The sequence below is a fragment of the Megascapheus bottae genome, chromosome 1 (genome assembly GCF_031878675.1).
Source record: "Megascapheus bottae isolate mThoBot1 chromosome 1, mThoBot2.hap1, whole genome shotgun sequence".
Lineage (NCBI taxonomy): Eukaryota > Metazoa > Chordata > Mammalia > Rodentia > Geomyidae > Megascapheus > Megascapheus bottae.
In genome coordinates, this window is record NC_143509.1 from 53,270,291 (window position 1) to 53,291,381 (window position 21,091).

Sequence of the window (21,091 nt, forward strand, 5' to 3'; positions counted from 1 at the left end):
AGTGGTAGGGCTCTACCACTTGAGAGAAAGTTCAAGGACGGTGCTTGGGCCTGAGTTCAAGCCCCACAACTGGCAAAAAGAGAGCGAGGCGGGGGGTGGTGGGGAGGGAGAGAGAAGGCTCAAGGCCAGTGCCCAGGCCCTTAATTCAAGCCCCAGGATTGCAAAAACAAACAAAAAACAACAACAAAAGCACTATGTCCTCGGGGGTAATTTTGGCAAAACTGACTTCCTATCCTGGGCAGGATATGGAACATTATCTGAGAAAAGCACAAATGAGCTGCATGTTGTGAATCAAGGAGGCACCTGTTTCTATCTCTTGTCCTCCTGAGGAGGCCTCAACTCACTGCACCCCTGAATTGTTTCCAGTAAGAGCATGTTTTGTCATTTTGGAAATCTGTGTGTGTGTGTGTGTGTGTGTGTGTGTGTGTGTGTGTGTGTGTGTGTGTGTGTGTGTGTGTGTGTGCACAGCTTCCAGGGCTTGAACTCAGGGCCTGAGGCACTGTCCCTAAGCTTTTTTGCTCAAGGCTAGTATTCTACCAGGAGCCACAGCTCCATTTTCGTTTTGTTTTCTGGTAGTTAATTGGAGATTAGAGTCTCGTGGGCTTTCATGTCATCTGGCTGTGACCTCAATTCTTAGATCCCAGCCTCTAGAGTAACTAGAATTAGAGGTGTGAGCCACCTGCACTTGGCTGGGAGATATGTTTGAAACGTATATGTCACCGTTCCTAATTTTTATGGTGTATCATTACTTAAAAGTTGGGTTTTCAGTTTTCATTGCTAAGCTAAATGAACCCCTATGGGCATGCTCAATGCAAGGGACAGAAAGATGGGCTCCTCTTCTTGGCACATGCTGCTATTAAGATCCCTGGCCAGGTTCAGCTTTCTTAGAAGGTGCAGCCTGAGGTATAGCTCTCGAATAATATTCAGGGTTGGAGTTGAGTTTAGGAAAGTACGGGGAAGAGGAAAAGGAGAGCGAGGGAGCAAAGCAAATACCAGTATTTGTGTTACCAAACAGGCCAAAGCTTCTTATGCAGTGTCCCCTGGCTGCTGGGTGTGTTGGGGGAAGGAGTCGGCAGGGAGGCTGGGATGGTAGACTATCTAAGCAAGGGCTGATCTACGAGCAGGTTCTCACGCACCTTACAACGAGGGACATGGCTTCTCCACTATTGGAATTGTGGAGATTTCGGATCTGAAATTCTTCCCACATCTCAGGTTAACATCCTCTATGAATGTGAGCACGTCCCACCTAAGTGTTAGAAAGTCATGCATTTGTCAGGTTTTTTTTCCTTAGCTGTGGCAAAATATCTGAGCAAGCCAACTTAAGAGAGACAGGGGAAGGAAGCTTGTGGGTTCAGTCCATAAACCTTTGGGCTTCATTTTGATTCTGGGCCCAAGTGAGGATTCTTCAAGAGAGTGAACCATCTTCAGAGAGAGGAGTGTTCAAAACCCAAAGGAATGGGAGAATGCCTGTAGTTCTGGCTGAGGCAGGAAGATCACAAGCAAAACATCCTGGAGACAGTAAGAATGGCAGGAAGAGGGACAGCACTCAGCCCAGTAAACATTCGTAGGGCCTCATGGAAGCAGTACATGCTAAGCCAAGCACCAGGGATCCATTCCGGTCCCTAGGAACTCTCCTATCAATAATCAAGAGCTAGCCATGGAAGGCTGCACAGCAGGGGAGAGATCATTTTTTTGGTCTTTGGGCCTCTCTTAGAGTTGATATTTACTCATTGCTGGGGAGGACTGACCTTTGAGTTGTTTTCCTAATGAGAGAAAATTCTCTGATCAACTGTTCACATCAATGAGGGTAGGGTGGGTCAGAGATCTGTACATAGCCTGGAGGAATCTGAGCTAGCAGTTAGAGAGGCTACTGTCCCCCAGGCATGCTGTCAGTTTGCTAAAATAATCAGGAAGAAAATACACTCCGGTGTATGACATATATATATATATACACACACATATAGGTGTATATATTATATAAAATCTCCCCTTGGGTTTTTGTAGGGCCCCTGACACCTTAAAAATGAAGAGGGAGGGGCTGGGAGTTTGGCCTAGTGGTAGAGTGCTTGCCTAGCATGCATGAAGACCCGGGTTCAATTCCTCCGTACCACATACATAGGAAAAAGCCAGAAGTGGTGTTGTGGCTCAAGTGGTAGAATGCTAGCTTTGAGAAAGCCCAAGGACAGTGCTCAGGCCTTAAATTTAAGCTCAGTGACTGGCAAAAAAAATTTAATGATAAATAAAAATAATGTATAATCACATAAAAATAACATTTAAAAAAAGCACTGAGCTGGGAGTTTGGCCTAGTGGTAGAGTGCTTGCCTAGCATGCACGAAGACCTGGGTTCAATTCCTTGGTACCACATACATTGAAAAAAGCTGGAAGTGGTGCTGAGGCTCAAATGGTAGAGTGCTAGCCTTGAGAAAGTCCAAGGACAGTGCTCAGGCCCTGAGCCCAAGCCCAGGACTGGCCAAAAAATAAAAAAGCACTGAGTGAAACTTTTCAAACACATCTGATAACCTAGCCTCCAGAAGTGACAGCTACCAATTACCAAGAGCAGACACTGGTAGAAACTGGTGTAACACAGCCACAGCTGTCAGAGGCCAGTAGAATTTTGCTTAGCCAATCATTATCTTATTTCTCCCTCTTCATTTTTTTTTTGCCAATCCCAGTGCCCAACTTTCTCTTTCATATTTTTCCCTTTTCTTCTCTCTCCCTCCATCTTCCTGATGCTGTTCATGTGTTTATATACTACTTATATGTTTTTCTAAAACCTAGTTTGTTCTAAAATAACTTTAAGAAATATTTTTCCTCAGCCTACTGTGGCCTTCTGGGCCATTCAAAAGGTCAGGAAAAAGACAAAACAGAAAAAGATATCTGAAGAAACCATAGCAAAATTTTTCCAAATTTTATTAAGACTATAATTCCACTGATACAAGAAGCTCAATGAGCTCCAACCTAAAAAAGCCAAGCCAGCAGGCCCGGAGTTTGGCCTAGCAGTAGAGAGCTTTCCTAGTATGCACAAAGACCTAGGTTCTAATCCTCAGTACCACATACATAGAAAAAGCCAGAAGTGGTGCTGTGGCTCAAGTGGCAGAGCTCTAGCCTTGAGAAAGTCCAAGGGCAGCGCTCAGGCCCTGAGTTCAAGCCCCAGGACTGGGAGGAAAAAAAGCCAGAAGTTGTGGTTCATACCTGTAGTCCCAGTTACTCTGGAAGCTGAGATGGGAGGAGGATGCTTCAGTCCAGGGGTCTGGGAAGCCCAACAAGACCTGGTGTGTTAAAAGCAATGCCAAGCAAACCAAAACAGAACCAAGGAACAAAATAATCAACTTGCTGAAAACCAGTGATGAAGAGGAAACCCTAAGTAAAGCCTAAAGGAAAGGGTGGGTGTGGCGCTACACCCCTATAATCCCAGCACGAGAGGCTGAGGCTGAGGCATCATAGACCAGCCTGGTGTGGGGTGCTTCATGCCTCTAAGCCTAGCTACTCAGGAGTTAAGATCTGAGGACTGTGGTCTGAAACCAGCCAAGGCCAGAAAGTGTGAAGCTGTTATCTCCAAATAACCAGCAAAAAGCTGGAAATAGAGCTGTGGTTCAAGTGGTAGAGCCTGAATGTTGACCAAAAACAGCTCAGGAACAGCATCTGGCCCTGAGTTCAAGCTGCAGGACCGGGGGGGGGGGGGGGGGAAGAAAGAGAGAGAGAGGGAAAGAGGGGGGGAAGGAGGGAAAGGACCAGCCTGTATTATGTATTGAGTGCAAGAGTAAATAGAGGGGGGAAAATGAAGCTGATAATAGGGTTCCACTAAAATAGTGCAAGCAAGAAAATAGTGGTATAAAACAAAATTAAATCATAAGTGGGGGGAAGAAGTCCAGCTAACTAGAATTCTATCCACGGGACAAATTTCCTTTATAAATGAAGATAAAATGGACTTTCTCCTGAGACATTCAAAAAGAACATTTAGTACTTTTATAATTAAAATACCAAAAAACTGCTGAGTGAAATGTCTCAAACATATCTGATAACCACCTAGCCTTGATCGGTGACAGCACCCATTTACATGACATGAGCAGGCACTAATCAGGTATTGTGGGAAACTTAACCACAGCTCAGGTGCCTTGGTGCCTTGAAAGACCAGTGGAATTCATTATTTGCAGACCTTACATTCTCAGAAAGCAGGAAGCAAAGTCTCAAGAAAAACATGATTCTTGATGAAAAATGGATACATACGTTTATCCATTTACAGGGGTAAATATTAATTTCTCCGCATTATCTAAGTCTCTTTAAAAGGTAGCTGGTTATCCAAATAAAAGTAAAGGACTTTTTAGACTGTAGCACAAGTAAAATGTAAACCACAGCATCAGAGAGAGGAGGAGGGCAAAGATGAAAGTAGCATGATTCCAGTGCTATCTGTATATATCCCTTGCATGTAAGCTATACACAGTCAAAGATTCATCTGGTAAACTCCTGAGCAAATGCTTCTCAACATTCTACTTACTTTAAAGGAAACTGGACACATATTGTCTAATGATTATAATTTTGCGTTTTTGAGTATGGTACCCCCAGACATTGTACATGTTAGGCAAGGGCTTTATGTTTGAGCTGCCTCTCCAGCTTGGCTTACCTACTTTTACTCAGCAGAAAAAAGGAAAGGGCTTTGTAAATAGTCCAATATAGGATATGTTAGCCGTCTTCCCGCTACGATCATCTCCACAGCCACAAAATGTAATAATCATTTGCAATACCAAGACTATATGTACTTACAGAAGATGTTAAATATAGGGCTTTTCTACTTTTGCTTTACTTTTATTCTCTCTCACACTTTTTAACCTTTGAGATTATTATAACTATTAATATATATATTATTTGCACCTCTTAATGAGATTCAGAGTAATTTCTGTCTCTGTCTCTCTCTGTCTCTGTCTCTGTCTCTCTCTCTCTTTCTCTCATGAAGTCATAATCCTTCTGTTTCAGCCTCCTGATTCTTTTGTTGTTGTTTTGTATTTTTATTCTTTTTTCTACTCAGAGAGTTAAAGATACCTAGCTCTCCAGGAAACAATTGCTTCAGTGTCTGGGGACCGTGCTTGCTAGTGTTGAAGGCAGCTCAGGATAAAGTTTCTTTGCTGTTTGCACTTTTCTCAGGCCTGAATGTTCACTGACAGGCCTTCTGCTCCCTTCAAGACCTCTCTTGATTGCTGAGTGCTGCTAACTTCTGTGGTCAATACTGGCCCTCTTGTCTCCATCCATCAGTAGCATTTAAAACATGATCGCCTCTGCCTCTGTTAACCAGCACTGCATCATTGAGTCAATTCTTAAGTTGTTATACAAGAAACCACTTCTAGAAGGAGAGCTGGAGGTAAGCCCTAGTCGCTCATGCCTGCAGTCCCAGCTAGTCAGGAGGCTGAGATCTGAAGATTGAGATCTGATATCATCAGCCTGGGCAAAAAAAAAAACAAACAACAACAACAAAAAAAAACTTGCAGGACGCTTAGCTCAAACTAACGACCAAAAAAAGTTGGAAGTGAAGATGGAAATGGTAGAACAGCAACCCTGAATGAGAAAGCTAAGGGACTGTGCTCAGGCCTCAAGGTCTGGTACGGGCCTGTGCGTGCAAACACCCCTGAAGAAGAGGAAGAAGAGGAAGAAGAAGAAGAGGAGGAGGGGGAAGGGAGTGAGAAGGGAAGAAGGGAAGGGGGAAGGGGAGGAGAGAACAGTAAGAAACAGACTATGAAGATTAGACCTTAACTGTTTCCAGGACTCCCTTCTGACTCCTACCCTCAGAACCAGGGACAAGAGGTGAACTTTTGCTTTCGACCCCACTCAGCCCTAGAGAGTAGAAACACTAGGGAGCACTGGAAGATTAAGCAATGCGACTGTGAGTGGGAGTGACTGTTCCCAGGGACTGCTCCACATCAGATGTACCTTAGCTCCCCTTGGGCGACACCACTGATTTCACCACAGAGCTATTGCTTTTAGGTGGTGCTAATTTTGACCAGGACTGGGAAAAGACTTTAGCCTGGGTTGTAGAACAGCTATTCTGTACTAGACCCCATTCAAATAAGAGGAAAATGGAGCTATGACTCAAATGGTAGTGCACCAGCCTTGGGGGGGGGGGGAAGCTAAGGAATCGCACCCAGGACTTGAGTTCAAGCCTCTACACACCAACTACTATGCATTTAGAGTTGACTAAAATATGTGTGTTACATAAAGTAATTGTTTTGCTCCAATATCTAGATCAGTGACTAGAACTCCCTGTAGTAGGTACTTGATTTTAAAATGTGTTGTCCATCACAAGTCTTTTAAATCTGTTTTTGATGAGCACTGGGAAGTGGATGTAATCTCTCCCTGTAGTGTGGCCTGGGCTTGGTGACTTGTCTCTGCTGAGTAGAACAGGAATGGATTACAGTAGGAACATTTAGGTTTGGGAATGGTAGAGTTCTTGTCTACCATATTTAACAAATCTCTGGGTTCAATCTGCAGCACTCACAGGGGAAAAAAAGAATTTTGTAATGAACAAATCTGGTATATAGTTCCCTAAGCCATGGGTCAAAGATAATGATAACTTAGCATTGATTATTTTATCAGTGATCATACTGATACTGAAAACCTAGCTCTGTGGTCTTGAAGAACCAGGCTATGTGCATAGAAGTGAAACGGCAAAGATTTATTGGAGAAAAAGATAAGCAGAGCCCCTTTTCACTAGACAAGAGGGGCCTCAAAGGAGGGCCCTGCCTGTGGTAGGTTGTACAGGGGTTATAAGGTATGTCTAGAAAATCACTGGATAGCCTGTGGGTCATAGCAGTCACCCTGTCCAATCAGAGGCTCCACATGGCCTGCAGGAACTTTCCAGGTGTCCTATAGTACTCTCGTTAGGTGACCATTTTGCATATGCCTCTGGGAACCAATCAGTCTGCTGTTCACATACAAGTCTTCAGAAACCATGAGCCATGACTTGAAGTCCAAGGATTTGCATTCTCAACTGCTCAAGGCCATGGTGATTGATGGGCCCAAATAAGAGACTACGCCAGGCCACAGCAAGGGATGCAGAAACTCTGTGCTCTGGTCGTCTAGTCCAGCTCTTTTTCTGTTCTTTTTATGTGCCCAGCTAGTTGCTTATCTTTTCTGTAAATTTAAATCTAATTTTTTTTCCAGTACTAGAGTTTGAACTCAGTATTTGTGCTTGCTAGGCAGGCTCTATCCCTACTGCTTTTGGATTTTAGATTTTTTGTTTTCAGATAAGATCTCACTTTTGCCTGGGCTGGCATCTCCCATACAGCTGGGATTGTGAGTGTGAGCAACAGCACCGAGGCCCACACTTAAACTTTCTCAAAAGTTAAACAAAAATCAGGGGAATAATATTCTTTATGTCTCCACATCTAAGCTGCAAGGCCATTACTTCCTCCTTAGAACTTGTGCCTTGGTCCCAACCTCCAGGGACAGCTTCTCCTTCAACCTCCCAAAGCCTCTAACTCCTAATTTGTATTTTTTGGGCCCAAATGCCCTGGAATGGAGTGAGGTAAGTTTTGTCTGTCACCTCCCTGGGCTGTGAGCGTCCTGGAGGGCAATGACCTCACAGTCCTCTGGGGATAAAGAAGGTGAGAAGCAAGCTTTGCCACGTCCCTGGTTGGCCTGAAACCAACCCTCCCTCCTCTGACCTGGACTCCAGGCTCTGAGGTCCCATGTTGGGGCCTGCTTTCCCACGCTGAAAGAGGGTCAATGGCAGAGCACAGCAATCTCTTTCAAGGTTGATTAGGGTCCAAATGGAAAAACAGACCACTTTGGGTTGGTGTTAGGGTGCTCCTGACATAATACATACACGTACATAATGTATATATGTACATTTGTATATAGAGATACAGATACATATATACAGATACATACACACATGTATCTGTATCTATACACATAGAGATAGATATACCCCATATACATATCTATAGCTGTATCTATAGCTGTATTAACTTGGGGCCCCATGCTCTTGTGTAGCTTTTTGCTCAAGGCTAATACTACCACTTGAGCCACATCTCCACTTCCAGTTTTTTGCAAGTTCATTGGAGATATGAATCTCTCAGATTTGCCTTCCCAGGCTGGCTTTGAACTGGATTCTCAGATCTAAGCCTTCTGAGTTGCTAGGATTACAAGGGTGAGCCACCAGCACCCAGCTTACTCTACTGTTTGAGATTCTGAACTTCCATATTGTACAATGATATAAAGTCAACAATACTTCAACATCATGAGACAAAGTCAATGCATGTTTTATTACATCATAAAAGAATAAGATGCACACACACACACACACACACACACGCACACACACACATTGATAAAGAAACAGAAAAAGTTTCATGACAACAACATGGTATTTCTTGTTTCTGTGGCTGGTCACATGATCATGCTGGTATTTATAACCATCTTCTAATACCTGTTCTGTACTCTTTGTCCTCAACAAGCATTTCAGCTGCAACCATTCTTTATGTGGTGAGGTGACCCAAACCTTCCTTAACAGTCCTGCCAGAAATTGGATTGTTGTAATTTTCCTCTTAGTCAAGAGTGTGGTAACATTAAGAGATGGCCTAAGGGATGGTCTGAGTTTCAGACATATTCATTCTCTCCTCTTCTGTGATACTCAAAAAGTAGTTTTGTCTCAATTTACACCTCTTGTAAGAGACCCAGTACAATTCAATTTTGAAGCCTTTCTTGGATCCTGGTTCTGGGTCAAGCCCAGAGCACTCTAGATGTTTCTCACTCTTTTCAGGCCAGTTCCTTTGCTGATTAATGCATGTTACATGCCTGGCAGGGCAGGTGAGGATGGAGTGAGCTGGAGCTGTCCTTTGGCATCAATTTATTTACTTTGATGTGTGTCTCTAAGCAGCAGCCACCTACCCTTGACCCTCTGACAAACCGAGGGTAAAACTCACAGACAGTTTAAGCTTACAATAAACAGTAACGAAGCTGGACTTTGCCTGTTCGATGACAAACATATTAAAAAAAATGTCCAGAACTCCTAAAACTGTGTTTTATCATTAGGAGGCTTCACTTACTGTATGTGGTGGGAACTTCTCTTCCAGTATTGGAAGAATCTACATTAGCCTGAGTGGTGTCTTGGACTTACCCTGAACCTGTTAACTGAGGAGTAAGAGGATTCCAGCACATCTGGCCATTCACTTTCTTGAAGAGGATCTTAGGTGCCAACAGTACTGCGGGAGTGTGCTATACCTCAAGGTGAGAGGTGGACCTGAGAGCTGGAAGAGAAGGAAATGCTTCAGGCCTTGGGTTAAGGTCTAGGGGAGAGGACAGGGCTGGGGGTCAGTGGAGTGAATAGGCCTTTGGAACCGACTCCAGGCAACCCCAAACAGAGAAGCAGTGGTTTTGTGACTTGGTTTATTCTATTTTTCAAAACAACTAGGTTATGTCCCTGTTAATAATAAGCAGAAATAAAAATAATATGTAGTTGTATTTGTTGAGAGGGGATAAAATAAGCATGTGCTTGCTTTCATGTAGTCCTGAGGAATCAAACCCAGGGCACCATGCTAGAAAAGCACTCTACAACTAAGGCACATTCCCAGCCTCTCATGTTGTATTGTTTTTGTCATTCCAAGCTTATATGATATGGTGGTACTTAGAATCTCAGTACTTGGGAAGTTGAGGCAGGAAGATAGTGAGTTGGAGGCCATGCTAGGCTACATAGCAAGACTCAAGTGTTAGAGTGTAGCCTTGAGAAGAAAAACTCAGGGACAGTCTCTGGACTGGCACAAAAAATAAAGTGAAGGAGGCGTGGGGGAGAGAAAAAGAGAGAAAGAGAGGGAGGTTTTACATGGAGCTTTACATCTCATAATTGAAGGTATCAGAAATTGGCAACTGTTTAGTAATCACTGAATGAATTCACTTATCACAAAAACAATTTCAGATTCTGTTGAATTGTCCACAGGGGGGGGGAAGTGCCCAATTGGCTATAAAATATTTTGTACTTCAAATGCCTTATAAATTAGAGTTTTAGAGTTGATGATGTAGCGCTGTGATATATAAATATGTACTTACTAGGCATTTGGGGTCAATACCTAACCGCACACAAGTAACAACAAAACACTTAAACTCTGCGTGTCTGTGTGTGTGTGCGTGTGCGAGTTTAAAGGAAGAGCCTCAGGACATCTGATGATGTGTTTAAAACAGTCAGACTTGCGCTAGATGTGTCTTTGCTGCTTCCTGGTTGTGCTTCTGCATGTCATTAATTTCACTGCTCTAGCCTACAATGTCCTCAGCTATAACATGGAAACTATCTTGGGAGATATTATGATTTCAAGATTGTTGCAAGATTAAGTGAAATAAGGTATAGAACACTTGTGGTATAATAGTTATTAGTGATCAATTATCGATTGCTCAAATGTTTAATAAAACAGGAAGCTAGATTCTAGTGACTCACACATACAATTCTACCTACTCCCGAGGTAGGATAGTCCTCTGCTAGGACTATTCTAGACATACTAACTATTACAAATGAAGGAAACTATGTAACCTATGTTTCTTTGGGTCTGGCTTACTTCACTTAATAATATGATTTTATTCCAAGTCTCTATTTCCTAATATATGGGAATAATGTCATTCTTTCTGATGGAAGCATAGAATTTGATTGTGTAATCGAAATGAACTCCAAGATATGGAAACAAAAAGTTTTTTTGTTTCTTTGTTTTGGTTTTTAATGAACTGAGTGAAGTTAATTCTTTTTTCTTTCATATTTTGCCCTTTGGTTTCTTCCCTGTTATCACTGTTTTTGATTTGGGTTCCCTGTGTCTTGTCTTTATATATTGATCTGATTTGGGGAAGGGAAAGGAAATCACAAAATGGTGAGGCAAAGGACAGAGGGAGAACTAATGCAATAGTAATACAAGGCACTATGCTGGAAATGAACTTTACAACTTTGCAGGGCAGGAAGTGGGGGGAAGAAAAAGTGGGAGAAAACAATAGGAAATATACTCAATAGGAAATATACTCAATAGGAAATATACTCATTACCTTACTTATGTTACTGTAACACCTCTGACATCACCCTTACAATTAAATTAACTTTAATCCTAGCTGTTCAGAGACTGAGATCTGAAGGTGAGGTTCAAAGCCAGCCTGGGCACAAAAGTCCAGGAGACTTTTTTTTTTTTTTTTTGGCAGTCCTGGGCTTTAGCTCAGGGCCTGAGCACTGTCCTTGGACTTTCTCAAGGCTAGAGTTCTACCACTTGAGCCTCAGCACCACTTTCAGCTTTTTTCTACATATGTGGCACCAAGGAATCAAGACCCGGGTCTTCGTGCATGCTAGGCAGGCACTGTACCACTAGGCCAAACTCCTGGCCCCTCCATGAGACTCTTATCTCCAACTAACCACTAGAAAACTGGAAGTGGTACCGTGGCTCAAAGTAGTAGAGCACTAGACTTGTGCTGAGGAGGTCAGGGATAGCATTCAGGCCCAGAGTTCAAGCCCCACCACTGACAAACAAAATAATAATAATTTTATATATTGCCTTAGTTTATGGATGGAGCCATCTGAGGAAGAAGACAATTGCTTTTATTTTCTTATCCTTTCACACTCGTTCCTCGTCACCCCAGTGAAGCTAAATGTGATGATATACACTCTCCTACAAACTTTTCTGCCTCCCCTCCTCCCTCCCTCCTTTCTTTTCTTTTCTTTCTTTTTTCTTGTGCTGGGTCTGGCACTGACCTTGGGTCTGGTTCCTGTGGCTGAGCTTTTTGCTCAAGGTTAGCCTTATACCACTTGAGCCACAAGATTTTAATGAAATATGTTAGAGTTTAGAGAAAAGATAGGGGAGCACTGTGTCTGGCCTGATCCCACTCCTCTTCCACTAGTTCCATATGCTTGTTCCCTGCAGGGAGGCAGTTCTCATTCAGCTGCAGAAATCAGCATTATGGTCACATTACCATAGGCTGCCCAGTGCTCTCTCCAACAGACAGCTGTTCAGAATCTGTACTGTTCAGAATTCTGTACTGCTTTTCGAGGCAGTACAGAATAATACATTGGACTTCTTTTCCTTCATCAGCAACAATGGGAAAAGCTATCTGATACTTCCATTGCATGAGAGCTCAGGAAATCTATAAGGTTTGCTCCCCAGCATTGAGCTTCCCACACTTGGATCTGTATGGACTAGGACGTGGCTGGCTCGCTAAGGACAAGCTTTAATCTACAGGATCAGATTCCACACTGTCCACTACCAGGAAAGACCAGAGGCATTCTGGGTGGGGCAGGGATAGACCTATGGGGTGGGGAGGGGCCCTGGAAGGTGAGGAAAAGATTTACTTGAGCCGGTGGGCTGACTGAGACCTCTTAGGAATCATCCTCTTCTATGAAACCTTCTACGAGTCCTTGTCAGCACTCTGAATACATTTCCCAGTCCCTCTTTCAGAAGACTTACGGGACTTCTGGTGACTGATTTATCTTGCTTATTTCCAACAGTGCCCTCTGGGTGTAGAGAGGAAAATTACCTGACCTGAGACCTTTTATCCGGGCAGAGTAGCATGGAGAAGTGACAGAATCTGGGCACGTACCTTGATGGGAGTGACCTGCTTCCCAGTCTCTGCTTCCTGGGTTTAATCTTACAGTAGAGTTTCTTCAGTTCCAAAGTCTACTGCCAGAACCTGGAGGGCAGGGGAAGCGATCAGGTAGGACTGAGAACAGCTTTGTCTCTCACCTGTCCCCAACCTTCTGGGAGCCAGGACTTATATACAGGTTGCTTATTCTAGAAATTAATCTGTTTCATATGGTTAAAATAACGTGATGAAAATGTTTCCATGAATCACCAGGTTTATGGTTGAATGAGAGGTTTCCTTTTGTTCTTTTCTGTCATATCTAAAAGTGGAGCAAAAAAAAATCCCACTGGGAATATACTTGATAGACAATGTACCTTAACGGCATAGGGAGTTCCAGTTTTATTTAGAATCTAATGACCAAAGTCTAGTTGTGCAGCATTGCAGTAGATTGTGGGAATGTTTAGTTTAATCAGTGTGATGTGTTCTTTCCTGTAAGAGGCTCTCAGGAGAGATGGCTTGACCCATAGAAGAGTCTTCGTAGGTGAGGACTGGGTCAGTCCCTCCATGGCTGACAGAGTGGCCCTGAGTGACCTGATCTTTCAGAGTGTGTCAAAATCTTGGGGGTTGGGCTGGGACTGTAGCTTACTGGCAGAGTGCTTGCCTATAGCATGCACAAAGTTCTGGGTTCAACTGGTACCACATACATAGACAAAATTGGAAGTGGTGCTGTGGCTCAAGTGGCAGAGCACTAGCCTTGAGCAAAAGGTGTCCAAGGACAGTGCCCAGGTGCTGAGTTCAAGCCACAGACTGGCTTGGAGATTTATGCGATTTGGAATTCTGTAGTTGAGGTCAACAACTCTCATCTGTGGTCTAGTAAGGTTGGACAGAATATTCTCTGGGAAAGGGGGATTACACTCACGGGGTTCTGAGCATGGCAAAACCCAGCACAGCCAATCATTTTAAAGTTGCATAATAAATCCCAATGAATAGGTGTAGAGGGCTGGCAAGAGTCAAATGGAGAAGGGAAGGAAAGAGGCCATCCAAAGGTGTCAGTCACTCCATGGGCCCCTGGCACCATTGCTTTAGGAAGTATACAGAGGGCCATTTCAGAATTGCTGATAAGCAGAATGAAAGACTGGCCAACTGTCGACCACTTGGGATTGCTATTGATCACAGGTCATTCCTGAAGGTGTTCCCTCCTTTGTGCTTCTAGGTTTTATTCCTGAGTCCCAGGGTTTAAATTGCTGCAGGGATGGGGGAGGGGTAGAGAAACTCTCATTAAGGGGGTGCAGGTTCAGCTGGACCAAGGTGTTTTGGGTTACTCGTGAATGTGGTCGGTTACATAGCAAAGCTAGGATGTGAAGCTGGCACTGACAGTATGTGCTAGAACCTCAATGAAGCCAATTGTCCTTTGTCTTCTATGAGCAAAACTGCATGTCCACTCGATTCTCAGTCCAAAGAGGATCTACCTGTTTTTTTCTATGTGGAAAGATCGATTCTTCCTCTAACTGCTTTTCTAGCCATGTATAATTCTCAAAGTGCAACCTGGAGACTCAGTAGCTATTGCTATTACTGTGGCACAAGACACAGAGGCAGAGTGAGTTTTCTGAACCACGTCCTCTGGGTTGAGACTGTGAAATGGGTACAGAAAACTGAGTGCAAACTCCTTTCATAATCCTGGTCTTCAACGTTCTAGCTGCTAAGACAGCCTCAGTCCTCAGGAAGCAACAGGTTTAGTACCCTGCCCACTTCTTTGCGTTGTTTAATCTTAGTCCCTTTCCATTCCTTCCTTTTGCAATTTACCTAAACACACCTCTGCCACCAATTGGCCCTGCTCCGCTGGTTTCTCATCCAGGAAGCGGATGGCTTGGAGCAATGAGGTGGAAGACTCCACAGACTTCTATGGAAAGTACTCTGTGAGGCTCCATTTTTGGCTTGAGGGGGGAGCGGGGCTTGAACTGGAGGCTTGAACTCGGGGTCTGTGTGCTGTCCCTGACCTTTTTATTTTTTTTGCCCAAGCCTAGTGCTCTACCTCTTGAGCCACCGCTCCACTTCGATCTTTTTGATGGTTAATTGGAGATAAGAACCTCTTAGACTTTCCTGTCTGGGAGGGCTGTGGATCTGTATCCTCAGATGTCAGCCTCATTAGTAGCTAGGATTACAGGCGTGGGCCACCATCAGGCTCCGGGCTGAATAGGACTTTAAAAAAAAGACTCTTAGGAGCAAATCTATAATAAATAAAATTCATCTGATCAAAAGAAAAGTCTGCCAACCAACCAGCCAAACTAGAGGAGCTCTGAAGACCGCAAACGAAAAACGCCCCGGAGCCTCACTTACCGGAGTGGTACCAGCCGGTGGCCCCGGGCGACCCGGGGCGCGGGAACCGGCCCGGACCCTAGGCCCTACCCGGCTCTGGGAGGGAGGGGGCTGGGACTCGGACCCCCGGGGAAGTGCCGAGCGTTTGGGGGAGCCCTGGGCGGGGCCAGCGCCGGGCCAGGCGGCCCGGGAGGGAGAAGGGGGCGGCCCGGGAGCTCTCTCCGCCTCCACGCCGCCGGCCGTCGGGCCCCGCCCGGCGCAGCCTGAGCGCGCACACCCAAGTGTGTGGGTGCATCCGGGTGCTACACGCAGGAGGGCGCGGGTTTAGGGGTCACAGAGGGGATTCGAGGAGGAAACTGCAGACATCGCCCCCACGCCAGGCCGGCAGCGCCAGGGTAAGAGGGCGGCGCCCGCCGAGCGCCCCGCGGCGGAGCCCCCCCGCTTCTGGTTGGGGCTCGGAGGGGGGTCGGCCCCTCGGAGCTCGGGTGGGGTGCGCCATCGCCCTTGGCTTGGCTTGGTTTGGCTCTGGGCTGCCTCGGAGCCGGCTTTCCAGGATTTGGGTGGGGAAGGGGCATCGCGCCCCGCAGACCGGCCCTGGGGCCGCGGCGGAGCCAGAGCCGGAGCCGAAAGAGGCGCCTATTTGGGCGGATCGATCTCAGCCCCTGTGGCTTTGCTCTCGCTCGGTTCCTCCGTTCGCACCTGCGGGAGCAAGGTCGGACGGGGGTGGTATCAATCCTCCGGCCCCGGGTTGAGCCCCCGACCGGGCGACTCCGTGTCACCCTTCTCGGGTGACTCGATTGGACCCAAGGGAGCCGAGGCTCCGAGAATGGAGGGGACCGGCCCAAGGTCACCTCGTTGACCCTGGCCGAGCCGGGCTGGAAGCCTGCCGTCCTGCCTTCCAGTCTCCCCGCCCAGACACGGCTCCCTTCCCGGCCTATCTCCCGGGTCCCCCTCCTCCCTCCCTCCTTCCTCCTCTCCCCGGCCCCTCTCCTCCTCCTCCCCACGCATTCCCCGCGGTGCTCTGTTGCTGGGGGGGACGCGGGGACGTGCTCCTCCCGGCCGGCTGCGCTCGGGAAAGGATGCTGGACGGCGGTCAGGCCGCGGGTCCAGCCGCTGGAACACGAGCCAAGCCGGCGGTTGCTGGCGGAGGAGGAGGAGGAGGATCTGGCCGTGGGCCCGGGTGGGGCCCGGCCGGCCTCCGCGCGGCGCTGCGGCGGGGACGTGGGGCTTCGACTGGGTGGCGCCGCCTCCGCCAATGGGAGCGCAGCCTTGGCCGAGCCCCCTGGGCGCCCGCCCTCCCGCTGGACCGCGGCGTTGCGATTGGCTGCGCGGCCCACGGGCGTGGCGCGAGTGGAGTGGCGCCTGCGCATCTTGGACGTCTACCCCCAGTCCGTGTCGCCCCCGCCCCCATCCCCGCCAGGCTTGCGTGCCGGGGCGCGCCGTGAGCGCGTGGGTCCCAGCACCCGGCTGGAGCCCCGCGCGGCCCTCGCGTCTGGCAACGCTGGCGGGTTTGTTTCCCAGTCGCCGTCTGGCCCCGCGGTTCCTGCTTCGAGATGTAGACTTCCCGGCGGGCCCGCTGGGGTCAGGGTGTGGCCCCGCGTTCCCCCCACCGGGCCGGGCCCGGCGTGCAGACAGCCACGCCTGCCCGGGCTTGGCGCTTTCACGTTCCCTCAGCGCACCACCCTGGAGAGGCATTTCGAAGAGAAGGCAGAGGGCCTTGCTTTGCTCCCAGTGCAGGGTCACCAGAACTATCCCCGCTGTCATACCCGGGACTGGGTGAGCGCTGTCAGCGAGCCCAGAGGGAAGCACTTGGGGGTGAAGGGCATTTTTTTTAATTTATGAGATTAGAAGAAGCTTGAACGAGGGGTTATTTGTACCAGTCAGATCTCAGAAGCAGAGATGAGATTTGGGAGAGGATGCATAAGGTCTGGGCACGGGGAGGCAGAGAACTTGTGAAGAGGGTCCACACCCGGAATGCCCGCAGGAGGCAGGAGGATTGGGACTTGGAGGTCATCCTGGGTTACATAGAGAGAAAGGAGAATGTGTGAAAGGAGAGAGAAGAGGAGAGGGAGGGGGAAGAGGAGAGAGGGAGGAAGAGGGAGGAGATATGATTTGGTAAGACCAACTTTTGAAATGACTTATTCATCTATGAATGAAAGGCTCTGAAATCCATCGGTTATACTAATGTGTTTTACACGTAGTTTCATACTGTTAAGAGACACCTTTGACTCTTCTTTTGCGTGCTCCATTTGATCGGTCCGTTAAGTGATAAAAGCTTTACCTTTAAAATAAAATCAAACCCTGACCAATTCTGATTATCTCTACAGTCAGCAAGCCGCCTCTGTCCATCTTCACAGAGGAACTTTTCGTATTTCACTGAAGTTGTGTGGTGCCCACCCTGTTGTGGCACTGTGTCACTTCCACTGCTTCTAATCCATCTCCCTGGTTCCACTCTTGTCCATCCTTAGTGTATTATTTCCCATGAGTTTCACTAAAGTGTAAGTCTGCTTATGGTACTACTCTGCTTAAAACGTTTAATTTAAATAGTACATGCCTATGGTGTACAGGGCTTTGTTCTAGATGTTGGGATACACCAGTGAACAAAACTGACAAAACTCCCATGGCTAAAGAGCTTAAATTCGACTGAGACTGAAAGATAGCAAATGAGTAAGCGTAATGTGTTGAATGTATAGAATGTTGCAGTGTTAAGTGCTGGGAAGTAAGACAAAAAGTAGAAAGGAGGTGGGGTGGAAAGAAAAATCTCAAAGTGGGGTGGTGCTGAAAGGTTAACTGGGAGATATCAGAGCAAACATCTGAGTAAAGGACTGAGGTGAGAGAATGAACGCTGAAGACATTGGGGGAAGGGAGAGGGACAGATACTCTGAAGCAGGAGCTAGCCTGGAATGTGCCAAGGGCAGTAAGAAGGCCACTATGACAGAGTTGCAGTGAGGCGAAGGGGTATGAGTTCAGGGATGGTGGGCCTAGATCACATAGGACCTTGTGGGCATTCTGACATGGGTTACCTAGTCTGCTCTTGCAGACTTTGGGGAGCAGCCTGCATAGAGATATTGATAGAAGTGGGGAGCCTAGTGGGAGGTGGTTGCAATAATTGGGCAAAAGGTGAGGCTTAGAATCCAATGGTAGCAGAGGATCCTAAATCTATTGTGGAGTCCGTAGAGTTTGCTAGCACTTGGGCTGTGAAGAGTGGAAGAAGGAAGGTTTCGACTTGAAACTAGCAGTCTCCATTTGGATGCGTTAAATTCAAGATGCCGATTAAACTTTCAAAGGGACAGTTGTAAACCTAAGTCTAGGGTTTGGAGAGATGGCTGAGCTGGATGTGATCATTTGAAACTATGAGGGGGGAGAGGGAGAGGGAGAGAGAGGAGGGGAGGGAGGGAGAGAAGGAGGAAGGAAGGGAGGGAGGGAGAGAGAGAATATGTGGTGGCCAGAACAGACCAGGAATGTAAACTAGAGGTTTGGTAGTTGGTCTTGGCTTTAGTAGGCAAGCACCATTCTTCTAGGAGTGCAATGCCTGCTTGATCTGGGAGTTGTAATTCTATTTTGATTTTAATGTCGTCTCTTAGAGGACACAGAGTGGGGGAGGGGGAGGTTCTAGTTGTTGGGAGGGGGAGGTTGCTTAACATGTGCTTATCATGTTCAAGACGGAGGGTTAAATCTGAGAAACTTGATCAGAAACAGTGCATTATTCAAGTGAATGATTTTTGTGCATTATAAAGAATTTTGAATCTAGTACTTTATATATAACTGACTATAAGGAAAACAAAAATCAGTCCTGTATTTGTAGCTTATGTTGAAGCATTTTCTACCATAGACATTGAGCTAAGGGACTAAAAAGGACTATTTTTTTTTCGGCATGGAAAGCTGCAGCTGAACATCTCAGTGTGGTGATCTGGACTTCAGACATAGAGGGAGGAAGTAGAGATGTGTATTCTGAGCCAGCTGATCAGTACATTGCACCAGGGAAAAAGAATCAGGACTAGTCTGGGCCCGAGCCTTCCACTAAGGGCCCATCTGAGCTTTGTTTGTTGCTGTTAGTAGGTGCTTCTGTTTGAGCCACAGGTCGATTTCCCATCCCCACAGTTTTCTGGAGAAGCTCCCCAAGCTCATCTCTATTCCAGGGGCTCTCTAGGTAACCCCACTTTGTAGCAAGATTGTTCTGGGTACTGAGAATTCAGTGATAAATAAGATGAGAAAGACCTGTGACCTCATAAACTTATGCTTAATAAGGAAAATCAAATGCTTTTGAAGAGTGAGATAGGTACTATAGAAAGCAGACGATTCTGAGAGCCAGGCTGTGAGTTGCATGAGGACCTCCTTCATAAGAGGAGTAACTTAGTCTCCTTTCTATTGCTATAATGGAATGTCTGAGACTGGTAACTTAAGAAAAGAGGTTTAGTTTGGCTCACAGTTCTGAAGGTTGTAAAGACCAAGGCATAGCACCTGGCATTTGCTCATATTTTGGTGAGAGCCTTATGCTACTTCATAGCATGTAGAAAACACCTGAATGCAAGCAAATATGGAGGAGGCAGAGCACAGCAAGTTGTGCTAACTAATCCTGAAAAGGCATGAATTCCTCTTACATCTGGCTGTGTAGCCCCAGACTGGTCTTGAACTGGAGATTCTTCTGCCTCTGACTCCTGTGTGCTGAAGAATGTGCTGCCATATCAGACTCCTAATCTCTTAAAGGCCTCCGGTCTCACCACTACAGTAACAATAAGATTCCAACTTGGAGATGTAGCTGTAGTTCAGTTGTTCAGCACTTGTTTAACATGGCTGAGGCCCCAGGTTCTGTCATTATCACAAACATGCATATACATACTTAAACCATAGCAGAAGGTCACAGACATTGGCTCTAAAGACTTAAGGGTCAGAGGACTCAGCCATGCAATGGCCATGCTCACATGTACAAGAAAACACATAGAAAATGGACTGACATACACACTTATTGACCAGATGTCTGTTTGGTTTGGGCTGAGGAAGAGTGCCTCACAGATAGGGTCATCTGCTGTCAAGGTAAGTATAACAAACTACAGCCTTTACAGTGTACAAAGAAGAAGCTAAAACATTTTGTCCAGGAAAAGAACAGCAGCTCCCTCAGTCTTTGGCCAGCAAGTATCACTGTTAAGCATAGAAAGGCAGGGTGGTGAGCAAAGCTAAATGGTATATGGGGCCACAAATTGTGTGTACAGAGGGGTGATCTGTGGGCACACCGGAGTGAGGGCCCATGTCCTGGTCAATGTTTTGCTAGGTGTGAGGAGCCAGTCAAGGGAGCAGATGTATTGAGTCATAATGCCTTTAGGGGTGAGGTTCTTGGCTATCCTGGTGGTTGCTGCCAGTCTGGTTTGAAGAGTACTGGTCTAATCCAGAATTGCACAGTGAATTGGTGGCACAGCCACAGGTAGAACCCAGGTTTCCAAATCCCCTGGCTTCTGACTTCCTGTTTTATGTAGAAGGTTGTAGCTGGTGGAGAGGTGTAGGAGAGGCCTAACTGGTACTAGAACCAGCACTGGGTCCGGGTCTGGTAGGTTCACCCATTTGACTTCAACAACCTAGAAGACAAAAAAATGACCATTTCTGACTAACCCCTCAGTGCCACAGGGAATAATACCAGCGAACATTTGTGTTTTAGAATCACCAGCAGGAAGTAGACCATGATGTTAGCTGCCCGTTTCTCCAGGCCTCTGTCACATCTCCCAGGAAACGCCATAAGCATCAGTAGTAGAGAAAATGGAATAAGGTAAGCAACTGGGGTGGATGTGGCTTGAGGGTCATGCTTTCCCCGCCTGGTTCTGACTATCAAAGATGCTTCAACTCTTGCCAGCTCCCAGAGGTATCATCAGAAGACACAGCATCCCAGGGCTCATGGGGCGAAGAAGGATAGTTTTCCTGCCTTTAAAAGCCCCTCAGGGCCGGGTGTTTGGCCTAGTGGTAGAGTGCTTGCCTAGCATGCATGAAGACCCTAATTCAATTCCTCAGTATTGGGAAGCGGTGCTGTGGCTCAAGTGGTAGAGCACTAGTCTTGAGGGAAGCTCAAGGACAGTGCTTAGGCCCTGAGTTCAGTCCCTAGGACTGAAAGAAAAAAAAAAAACACTTCAAAAACTTTGAAATAACTTTAGAATTGTACTGAAATTGCCACGATAGAATGATTGGGTCTTGGATTCCTCCACCTACCTTCCCCCCCCTCAATTTTTTTATTGTAATGTATAGAGGGATTATAGTTACATTTGCC

The 21,091-nt window shown here is 46.5% G+C and overlaps 1 protein-coding gene across 4 annotated transcripts in view; it reads left to right on the top strand.

Annotated features, from left to right (window-relative positions):
- The first annotated feature begins 9,009 nt into the window (after positions 1-9,009).
- The window catches only part of Bdh1 (3-hydroxybutyrate dehydrogenase 1), a 37,107-nt gene continuing 25,025 nt past the window's right edge, over positions 9,010-21,091 (top strand). Inside the window, exons 1-2 of one of the 4 annotated variants that reach the window (XM_090344150.1) lie at positions 9,010-9,219; positions 20,492-20,599. In XM_090344150.1, the coding sequence (XP_090200276.1) occupies positions 20,514-20,599 (86 nt within the window). In that variant the 5' untranslated portion in view covers positions 9,010-9,219; positions 20,492-20,513. Of the gene's footprint in view, positions 9,220-15,077; positions 15,237-16,501; positions 16,618-20,222; positions 20,261-20,491; positions 20,600-21,091 lie in introns of those variants that run through there. The other 3 variants (XM_090344145.1, XM_090344155.1, XM_090344159.1) reach the window with 3 other exon arrangements.